The sequence below is a fragment of the Varanus komodoensis genome, unplaced genomic scaffold (assembly GCF_004798865.1).
Source record: "Varanus komodoensis strain SLA01 unplaced genomic scaffold, ASM479886v1 scaffold26, whole genome shotgun sequence".
Lineage (NCBI taxonomy): Eukaryota > Metazoa > Chordata > Lepidosauria > Squamata > Varanidae > Varanus > Varanus komodoensis.
This window is the reverse complement of record NW_025335684.1, coordinates 8,738,813-8,750,160: the sequence shown is the minus strand read 5'-3', so window position 1 is coordinate 8,750,160 and position 11,348 is coordinate 8,738,813. Positions and strand designations below refer to the sequence as shown.

At 43.4% G+C, this 11,348-nt stretch overlaps 1 protein-coding gene across 1 annotated transcript; it reads right to left on the bottom strand.

Annotated features, from left to right (window-relative positions):
- Positions 1–3,479: 3,479 nt before the first annotated feature.
- ERI2 (ERI1 exoribonuclease family member 2) lies at positions 3,480–9,573 on the bottom strand. Its single transcript, XM_044433849.1, has 6 exons — positions 9,502–9,573; positions 7,730–7,857; positions 7,391–7,547; positions 6,284–6,384; positions 4,327–4,408; positions 3,480–3,853 (listed from the first exon to the last, which is right to left on the bottom strand). The coding sequence occupies exons 2-6, from the start codon at positions 7,796–7,798 to the stop codon at positions 3,735–3,737; spliced, it is 528 nt and encodes a 175-aa protein (XP_044289784.1). The 5' UTR covers positions 7,799–7,857; positions 9,502–9,573; the 3' UTR covers positions 3,480–3,734.
- Between the last annotated feature and the right edge of the window lie 1,775 nt (positions 9,574–11,348).

Here is an 11,348-nt window from a genome sequence, read left to right as displayed (position 1 = left end):
CACTACAAAGCTCATAATCCAGTCTCTCAAAGGGGGCCTGAGGTGTACAAGCAGTGCAGGATCAGAGCTTTGGTAAGTATTGGTGGCTGAGCATCTCTCCCCACCAAAAAAACTTTATATGAGATCCTAAAGCATCTTGCCAGATTAAGCAAAGGAAAAGCATAGCTTGAATTCCAGATGTTGAGTTTCATACAGAAAAGAACATTGTGTACCCTGGAAAAGAAACCAAAATAGTTTTGCTTTCAGAGCCCAGAAGTTAACAGTGCAGTGAATCAGCAGGAAGCACAACAAGACCAAACTAGACATGTATTCAAGCACACAACCAGCACCATTTTTTTCTATCCTGGCAACACGATGTCTGAAGGACAAAATCTATTCAGCACAGATAACATTTCTACACTGGCCTTTTATTTGATGGTTCCCAGCATAGCAAAGGTTGCTCTTCCCGAGTCTGGCCCACTGAAGAGTTAGAATGACAATTTGCCACAGTATCATGCCCCCGCCGCCGCCCCCACTTCTCCCATGAAATAGATGAAATCATTTTAAGCACACACAATTGTGGTTTAAATGGTTTATGGATTATACTCCCCTGACTATCTCCCTGGATTAAAACAACATAATGCAAAAGGACCAAGAGGATTCTTTACAGATGTGTGTTCTTGTAGCCATTCCAGTATTTCAGGTAGTCAACTCAGGCCAAGCCCCATCGGACACCTGAGCCCAGATGCAGGATAGGAAACTGCCTGTCACAACAATGTGCATGCGAATGTGCACACACTGACGCAAGGGATCCAGCAGCAACCAAACGTACAAAGCATTACCACAAAAGCTTTTCCCAGCATTGAGCTGCACTGATGGATATTCAAGCCACAGAAAGGGGAGGGAAGGTTTTCCATCCAGCCAAGATGCAATATGTGTAGACACCATTTATATTAATGGGAAAGTGTACTACATGCTTAGAGCTTCTACTGAAAGCAATGGGACCTAACTGAGCAACCTTACTGGGGCAATCCTACACATTTTGACGTAAAAAACTTCTACAACAGGCAACCATAGGTCTGCTTCTCCAAGCATGAATAGGATTGCGCCTTAAGAAATTTAGTTTCTGAAACAAATCAACTGAGAGAAAGGAGAGGGGATGCAGGGCCATTGAACCAGCCTTGCTAAACAATGCTGTTTTCCCCACTCTTCTTTCCTCATTCCTTCGTGTGTAATGTCTTTTTAAAACTGTAACCCTGTAGGCAAAAACTTCTTCAGTTGAAAAGCTATAGAAGCTATTTGGTTTGAGAGCAATGCTCTCAAAAGTCAAATCATTAGGACAAAATAATGCAACTCACTAAATTTATGTGAGATTATAAAAGCAGCTAAAACCACAGGTCCCAGTTTCAAAGTTTTAATTAACAAGCATACACAACTGCCTTTGGGTTCTTACTCAGACAATGACTGCACTAGACTCACAGTATTTCAGAATTTGGGCGACTGTGTTCAAGATGTTGAGCCAATTCTTCTATGGATCCCTGGAAAAAGCCACTGCCTTCTGCAGCTGTGCACTCTGTTCCTTCTAAGTGGCTTAAGCCAAGCTTCTCTCATCTATTGCAGAACTTCCTATCTCCTTTCTTAACTAATGAAGATTGACAAGGTAGGGCTTCTCTTTCAATAGCTGACTGATGTGAATCCCTGACCTTTCCACAGCATACTTCAGCCTTGAGGGCTGCAGAGACTCATGCAGCTGAACAAATTGACAGAAACAGATCACCTCAACAATATAAAAGTGGTCAATTTTATTCAGCCACCCAAGCCCATTCTTTAAAAAAAAAGGAATTGTTTTTATTTCATTTACAAACAAACAAAAAATCAAAATTGTATTGATTGCTTTATTACACTGATTTACTGCATTTCAACCTAGCCCAATCACTATAACTATCCGGGTGATTCACAAAACCTTTTAAAAATGTTTCAAAAGTGGATGTATATTTGCAGTTATTTAGTAAATCGCAGCATAATCCAAAATCATAAAAAAGCTGAACCTTCTAAGGCTAGAATGTAGGGAAGGATAAAAGCACACACTTTCAAAAGATTAAACCAGCTGCACTTCTTCAGATTAGTTTCGACAACCTGATCACACTCCTTTTCAGCATCACTGATGTCTCCCCCGACCCCTGCAACTTTTCTTTCCCAATGGCTCCTCCATACAGTCCATCTATTTGCAGAAATGTGACACACTACACAAACAAAGCCAACAACATGTGAAGGTGTGAACTAGGTGTTTTTTGCAACTAGCAAGAAAGAGTTGTCACTTGTTAGGTTCGCATAGAGGGCCGGAGGCTCAAGCATTTCCTTTGAGAATTTCTTGATGAATTGCAGCTTGTTACAGGAGGGGGTAACCCTAGGGCATGTGAAGTTGGAGGAGGGAATTTCTCCTTTAGAAAAGTATCCTCCCATTTGAAATACCCACAGCCCTTTCTATTCCCTTCCTGTTTTCCAACTGGACAGCTATAGAATGCTTTGCCATGATTTGGACCTCCGTTTGAAACATTTAGCCTTCTCGCCCTTCGACCACATTTGCACAGAGGAGGAGTCACTCTCCTGTTTCCGGCAGGCCTTAAAGACTGGTTCACGTTGACCGAGGAGTTTAGGATGCCAGAAGGTATATTGTGCAAACATGATCCGAATAGCAGAGAATAGTTAGAGACACTTTTTTCTTCAAATACTGTAAAGGCGGGTTTTTTGGCTGGAGGAACAGATTTGGGACTAGAAGGCTTCCTCTTGGGCATTTCAGAAGAACATGTGGGATGATCTCTTTTTGATATGCCAGTGGAAGATGTATTTACCTGTGCAACAGGGAACTTAAACACAGAAGCGTTCGAACACTCATTTGCAGTTCTGTCTGTGCTATGATTGGGGATTTTGTAGTTAACGGCCTTGGAGAGTTCCACATCCAGAGTAGCTTCTGCCACATTTTTAGATCCTAAGGTCATTGCAGTCGAATTGATCATATCCATCTTCACTCCAGCTATTAATGAACTCCTATCATTTGGTTCAACTTTCAACTGCAAAGATGAACTTTGATCATCTTGCGATCCTTGTATTAATGCTGCATCTTCCCAGTCGGCCAACATCGCATAACAATCCGGAGTGGTACTTATGTCTATATCAGAATTATTGACAGAGGAAAGAGTAGTAGAGACCAAAACCAGCCCTGGATTCTGGTCCAAAGAATTTGAAATCAGGTGGCCATTATCTAGCTTATTATGGAGGCCAAAAGGATTACTGTAGGAGGACTGAAAATAGCCAAGAGGAGAATCGAGTTTCCCAGTGTGTGAGGTCAAGCAGCTTTGAATTCTTCTATATACATCAGTCTTTGGGTGGTTTCTTGATAAAATATGAGTCTTCCCATGTAAAGGTGCAACAGGAGTGAAGTCTTGCTGTTGATTTTCTTCATTATTTTTAATTTCTATGGCAACATCACCATTTCTGCTTTCATTCAAACATGCTGGTTTTGCACCATCCTCCCTTCCCAAAGGGCTGCCATCGGGAGGTTTCGTACTCAAAAGCCTGGCAACAGAATTCTTTGCAGGAGGCACCTAAAGATTCCATAAACAAATTAAGAGATTGTAGGAACTACAGGAACAGATGACCACAAATGAGACAAAAATCTGGCTCAGAATCCTTCAGGGCAACACTGAAGTTGAACGTTGGTTCAGCAAACTTTTACTTGTTCTCTGTACTTCAAGTCACATGTGCCAAGAAGAAAAACCACTGACCTTATCCAAAGATTTAGTGATTTTCATCACACACCCATCACGGATCATCCTCCAAGCAAGGCGAGCAGTATTTCGGGAATCGTCCAACCCTGCAGAAAATAAGAGATCACACTATTGTTAACATACTCATGTAAGTACAAAGGAAACAACAACAACAACAAAAACCCACCCCAGTTTGGTAGGCCGGTGAACACTGAATCGCTCAGGGTTAAACTGATTGGTGGGTCACAGACATTGCCAAAATGCTTGCTTATAGAGAGATGTTTTTATTTCTTTTACCATGTTAGCTGAAAGCAGTCATTTTGTTTCCTGAGCTATCCCATCCCCTGCTTCCCAATTGCATTTAGAATTTCAGGGTATGGCTTTACAGGAAAAGAATAAGATTATATTCCACTGAGTATGACTCATTTTATGTTGGCCTTGAAAAATACTGAAATGTTCCATTGTCTAGATACCTAAGCACTGGCTTCCAGGGTCTGGAACTCTGAAATGTTTTCAGAGCTCTTTTGCATACCTTCGTATAAGAAAGAATGGTGGGCTGGGGGGAAAGAATCATGCTCACCAGAATGCTCCCGTCCTGCAAATATGATCCCCACATCCTGCAAAGCACCATTTAATCCTTGCGGCTTCCGAGAATAAAAGAGCTGGGAGAAAACAAAGATAAGCAAGCATTGCATTAGTTGCTCTGTTCCGTTACGTTTGGATAGATGGGGTTCTTTGGAGCCAAAGCTTGGCATTTCATTCTTCATATGCCCTTCTCTCTCTAGCAGGACAACAAACAACTAGAGACTGAGCAATATTCCAAGTGCTTCAGCTACTACCCTAGACAGGGTAGCAAACAGAAGTATCAGTATATTAAATGGTATTCATTGTTTGCTTTGTACACTTGGCATAGGACACGTCATTGTCCCTGTGCCTCCCACAACCAACAGCGAGACCATCTATTACCAACTGTCCTGCAGGAAAGAACAAATGATCATGGTGTGGAGAAAGTGAAAAAAGACTTTATTCCCTTTCTCATATTACTAGACCCCGGGGTCATTCCATGGAGCAGACTGGTGGGTGATCCAGGACAAGTAAAAAGGAGAACTTCTTCACACTTGCAAACTATGGAATTCAGTTGTCTGGGAAATAGTGAGGGCCACCACTTTGGATGGATTTAAAAGGGGATTGGACAGATAGATCAATGGCTATCAGAGGCAGTGCACCCATGTACCCTAGTTGCTCGGGAGCTTGGGCCAGAGGAAGATGTCTACCGTGTGAACAAAATGATGGACTAAAAGGGCCACTGTTGCAAGCTTCTGTTCTCATGAAGCAGACAAGAATACCTTGGAGACTGGATTGCTGTCCTCCCAAACAGAGCCAGCTGCCACCAACTGCACTCTGGGAAACATCCCAGTGATTTCTTTCATTCTGATATGCACCCCAATTTTATTTGTGCTTTTCAATTTGTTAAGCCACTAGCCCTTAGTCAATTTTGTGAACTCCTCTGGAAGAATCTGTTTCCACAAAAGGCAGGATATAACTAATTATAAAAAGCAATCTTTTTAGTATATTTATTCCCCACCTTTCTTCCTCTTGCAAGGAACCCAAGACAGCTGACAAGGTACTCTTCCTCTCTATTTTATCTTCACAGCCCACTCTGTGAGGTACATTAGCTCAAGAGTATTTGACTGGCCCAAAGTCACCCAGTGAGATGCATTTGTTTATTTTTATTTATTAGATTCATATCCTGCCTCTTTTTTTTTTTTTTAAAGAATTCAGTGTGGGTCACATCATTTTCCTCTTACTGCTTTCAGTCTTATCCCCACAACAACAATTCTATGAGGTAGGATGGGTTGAGAGTCTGTGATTGGCCCAAAGTCACCTAGCTGGCTCCATGGCAGAGTGGGGACTAGAGCCCAGGTTGCCCGAGTCCCAGTCCTGCACTGCACCACTGTAGTTCTCAATTTTCCACTTAGCCTGACAGGTTTTGCCATTTGCTGCTACTGATCGCCCTCAAGCACCAGGAGCAGTTAGGCTCATCCCCCAACTAGCCAGGTCTCATTCTCTACCCTAATAAACCGAACCACCCTCTCCCTCCAGACTCCACCCCAATATGACCAGGTAATCCTCACAGAGTCTCTTGCCTCTCATTGTAACTATGATACCAGACTGGCTAACCATAAAGTAAGACCACCTGCAGATACAGGAAGGGCATGCAAACAATAATCCCTATATATAATCAACAAAGCAAAACACTAAAAGAACAGAAGAAAATGAAAAAGATAGCAAGAAGTCAGCAGATGGAAATATGACAGTATGGTAAGCAATGCAGAATTATAGTAAACCTTTCTTTCATAAATGTCACCTATCTAATTAAATCTATCTACTATTTAGAGATGCAGAGATGCTTCCAATTACCTCAATATTTTTGTACAACAACAAACAAATTAAGTTACTTGCAAAAGATGCCTTTTAAATATTCTTTGCTCAACAGTTCCAAGTGTACAAATGTTTCAGTTTGCTGGTGCTCTCACCTTGTAAGTTGCTCGGAGGTCAATCCAGGAGTTTAAAATATCTGGTTTTCTCAGCTGTTTTCTTTTACATTCATAGTGCAGACAAACCCCCAGGTCCCAGTCTGTACAATAGACAAACAACCAAAGCGTTCATCTAATTATCATAAAATGTTTTAATATCAATATTTGTACAGCTTTCTTTCCCATGTGAACACTTTACATTTTTGGGTATTGATTATCAGCCAGGTCAGAAGCATGAGAAATTAAGGGCACAATCCTGTGGCATTCCAACATTGTCTGGGAGGCACAGGATTGCTCAGAACTGCCCCAGCCCCTTGGAATGCGGAGCCCACGGCCCTGTCAGCCTCACAGCCAGTGTGGAAAGAACCGCACCGGCTGCATCTCTAAGATTGGAAATTGACCTTAAAGAGGGCTAAAGCAGCATTCTGGAGAGGGGAAGAGGCTGGAAGCAACAACTTATGACTAAGCCAAATGTCATCCCAGCAGCCTTCCCTCCTCCTCCAAAGTACTTCGTATCTAGAAGGTCAAAACCAACCATCAAAATGAAATACAAGTTGCACAGCACAGGGCAGCATATCCCTGTTGCTGCACCCCACACTTTGTTAGTTGCACACAAACCTCCACACTGGGAAGCTGGCCTGGTTCAAGGCTGGACAATACAGAAGTCCGCCCTTGTGAGCAGGTCTCGTGTGTGGTGCAGTTGTGGCTGGTTATGGTGCTGATTTCACAGCATGCGGTATAGCTGCATAAATCAAAACAGCATTCCACAGGCATACTCTAAGTAAGCAGGAATAATGTACACTCATATTTATGCTAATACAGCTGAGTTGTATGTTGTGATATGAAATCTGTGCATGACTAGCCTAGAGTTGGGATTCCCCAACCACACAGGAGAATTCCCCAGCCAGCAAATCGCTGCTTTCCTTGCCTGTTTTAAAGCAAGTCTTTACATGCCGTCTTAAAAATACTGCCACAAAAGGGCATGGCAAAACATGGTGAAACACCAGAGGCAAGGTCAAGGTCTGGGGTGAGGCTGCTGGCAGGATTTTCAATGGCAGGGGCATCACCATCTGCTTCTCCCCACATCTAATAGAGGCAATGAATTACCTGACCATGTAACAAAAGCACACAATTGTCCATCAGGAGCAGCAGAACTTGAATGACCTGAACTGAAAGTGATGTTCTTCTCCTTTTGTAGCTTTTGAATCCATTTAGAAAACTGCGATAGGCATATATGCAAAGGAACTCCCTCATCAACTTGACTCTAGATAGAAGAGAACAAGATAATTAACCAAATTGCTGGGAGGCTTCCAAGCCCTGATTTACACCCAGTCTTAACAAAATACACAGAGAAACATAAGTAATATAAACAATATCCATGCAACTTCAAACTCAAACTACTAGCTTAGTACCACAAACTGCTTGCAAAACAAAGAAAAGTTATACCTGTGTAATGCCAGTTAGTTCAGTGCAAAACTCGGAAAGAACTGGATGTTCCTGAGGCTGGATGTACATGTGAAATTCAGATTCAATCTCTCCATTTGAAGTGTTTAATAAAACAGCTGGAAATTCAACTACCAAAACAACCAAGAGTAGATATTCAGAAGCAGGCATCATTAGAGGGATGGACTAGAATTGTCAGACAGGAGCTCAAATTCACACTTAGCCTTGAAGTTTGCGCAGGGAACCAAGGCTCAACTTGGATGCCAGGAAGTAGTTCCTGACAGTTAGGACCCCGAGGGTATGGAATGGGCTTCCACGGGAGGTAGTTGAGGCCCCATCAGTGAGGGTGTTCAAGGATAGGCTGGACATGCACATGGTAAACATGTCATAAGTGGAGCTGACTAGAGCCAGGGGTCAGACTAGATGGCCTGGGAGGTCCCTTCTGATTCATTATGTTTCTATGCTTCTAAGTAACCTTGGGGAGTCACTCACTCTCACCATTACCTAATTCATAAGAGAGTGTGTAGCGGGGGAGGGGGTGGAAGGAATGAGACCTAAGCAAGCCATCCCAAGCTCCTCTGAGAAAGGGAGGAATGTAAAACAGCAGTCAGACAATGAAGCTGTTTAGACAACTTTCAGCTTGTCTGTCATTCATGCTCAGCTTGACTCACAAGGTTGTGCAAATCACCATTAGCTCATTTGAGAAATTGCACTCAGACCCTTAAATTTTAAGTATGTCAGCAACTTTTAAGCATGTCTGTGACCCACCAAACAGCTTAACCCTGAGCAATTCAGTGTTCACCAGTGTTAACAAGAAACTTCTCTGATATAACCTGAATAATATGACAGTACTTCATTTAAACTCAACAGGTTATAGAGAGACATCATCCACCCTTCAGGCGGGCCATTCCACCTGAGTCCCACAGGGTTCCATCTTATTCCCACTCCAGTTCAAAGCATATATTAAATCCTCCAGAGACGAATCACGAGCACACCAACAACTTCCTGCTTCATTTGTCTTCTCTATGTTCTTTCTTTGCTACTTACTGCAATCAAATAAGACTAGTGTACCCAGTTTTGGCAAGCAGGTGATACCCCATTCTCTCAAATGACTGGATTCAGATAACTTGATAACCCACAATCAAGGGTTGAGTATGGGTTACTGCTGAACAGTAGGTTGTTCTTGAATCATGGATAATCACGCTGTGATTTGTTAGCAATAAAGAGAACCCATGTTTTGCTGTTGGGTTATGAACTCTTCATGGTTAACAAACCAGTTTGTTATCAGAACTGAGTTCCAAAAACACAGTAAGCCATGTCTCAACAAATACCCACACTCATTGAGTAAAGGATTACCATGTTGTCTGAACTTAGCCAGTGTCAACAAAGCTATATCCATGCAGCTGCTGTACGTGGAATATGTCCCCCAACATTGTAGGGAGGCCACAGGTACTGCAGAGCATCATATGCACAGGAATCTCACAAATCTCCAGACCCAAGCTAGTGGCCTAGAGATTACGCTGAGTGATTGGACAAATCTAAGGGAATGACACTAGGCAGTGCGTGTGCCCCAACACATACCTGTTGCTAAGCATCAGCCTCCTCAGCTTCTCATATAAATTAAATATCAGTATATTAAAACTTTATGCATAGAATTTGGGGTAGGCAGATTGGGCTGGAGTAGGCTGCAAATTACAAGTATGAAAACATATTTAAACCACATGAGTCCTAACTCACTCCAAAGAAATTCCCAAAATAGCTAAATTTCCACTTACTGATTTCTTGACTGTAACCTTTTCTGTCTTTCCAACATGTGGACTCAAAGTCGATAACGATTAAGTAGTCAAACAACTGTCCTGCAATACCAAAGGGATTTTATGATATTATTATTTGCAACAGTAAAGTAGTAATATTTGGCTCGTGAAACAGACACCATACTCACGCAGTTTGGGTTTATCATGACTGTGGCCACTGGATGAGGTTTTGGAAATACTTCTAATAATGCCAAGTTTCCTATAAAAAGACATAAATCCACATAGAGCAATATTGGCCATGTTTGACATCACAAACCACCTTTCCCTGACCTGGTGCTTCCCAGCATCCTCCAGCCAGTTTGTCAAAGGGGTGCATGCAGTTGTCGCACAACACATCAAGAAAGCACCAGATGGAGGAAGACCGACACAAACTATTGTTTAGCATTACAAGAATTAGCTTCCAAACTACTCCTTGTAAGGAGATGGGGGAGAACACAGGATCACACAGTTGGAAGAGCCCTAGCAGGCCATTGAGTCCAACCGCCTGTTCAATGCCGGACTCAAGTCACCCATCCAGATTTCAACCTAGCCCAACCCTGCTTAATTGAAGCTTGTTCTTATCATGCCAGATTTCTGCACATTTTTTGCCATGTAACTGGGCTTGGGGATTATTAGATGACAAATAACAGTAAACTATGTTTCCCAGTATGGTGAAAGGACATCCACCCAGAAAAAAAACTTGATTGCCTTAACTGGAAGGTCAGGAAGCAAGTCAAATCAGAGGCAAATCTTCATGCCTTGCAGCCCCATAAAGGTTAAGACCACACCTGCATTTTCATAGGTATTCACAACATGGGCATACACATAAACATGAAGAGGACAAAAAGGCTAAACAGCAGGGTCAAATGTCCACAAAACACAAGTGGATCGATCAGGAACATTTCTATGCTAATCTCAAAATGTATTCAAGATGCATATGGGAACTATTCCCAACCACAAGTGGAGGTAGCAAAATCCTTCCTAGCTTTGCCATGCTCATCTAAAAATCCATAAAGAATCCAGAACAGCAGAGCAGCTGGAACAATTCATTTTGTCCTTCCCCACCTTTCCTCCCTGCCCTTTTTCTGCTTTTTTATTGTTTAATATGCATCCATTCCCAAACAGCAAAATAACTAAGACCAGGAGTCCAGGGCCCTGGCAGCCCAAACCCTGACTCCCAATGGCCTACAATTCCCAGCATTCCTCAGCCTGTCTGGCTATAATTTTTCCTATCTAATCATGAATAGGATTGTACCTAAAGCTACCTTGAGCATCGGGGGTTGGGGTTATATGCATCAGAGAAGTAAATTAAATCCAGGGTGGCCTAATGGCTAGAGTGAGACTGGGTGAATCCGAGTTCTACCCCCCTTCGGCCATGCCTAGCCCGTTGGGTGACTTTGGGCCGGTCACGGACTCTCAGCCTAGCCCACCTCACAAGACTGTGGCTGGGAGGATAACCTGGAAAGAAGAAAACCTTGCAAGCCGCTTTCATGAACTAGCAAGAACAAGAACGGGCATCACGGTTCCACAGAAGGCGCCGGGCCGCCTCCCCACAGAGTCTCCCCACTCCGCGCGCCCGCGGACACCCACGACTAATCCCCTTCGAAAAAAGGACGCGGCGCCTGCTCTGGGCCTTACCTGGCCAACCGCTTCGTCGCCATGGCTACAGCCCCCCCCCCCACAGGCCAAGAAGCATTGGCCCCGCCCCGCCCCGCCCCCCCTCGTTTGCTTCGAGTTTCCGGCGTGCGTTTCAAACAGCCCGCTGCGCCGTGGCCCCGCCCCCGGTCGACGACACCGGGGATCGGCTGCCAGGGCCTTGCCGCCTTCGC

Coding starts and splice junctions, on each gene's coding strand:
- ERI2 (XM_044433849.1), bottom strand. CDS start 7,798: ATGTACATCCAGCCTCAGGAACATCCAGTTCTTTCCGAGTTTTGCACT. Junction 6,385..7,390: donor TGCTTTTGTTACATGGTCAG/GTAATTCATTGC, acceptor TCTATTGTACAG/ACTGGGACCTGGGGGTTTGT. Junction 3,854..4,326: donor TGCAGGACGGGAGCATTCTG/GTGAGCATGATT, acceptor TATTTTCTGCAG/GGTTGGACGATTCCCGAAAT.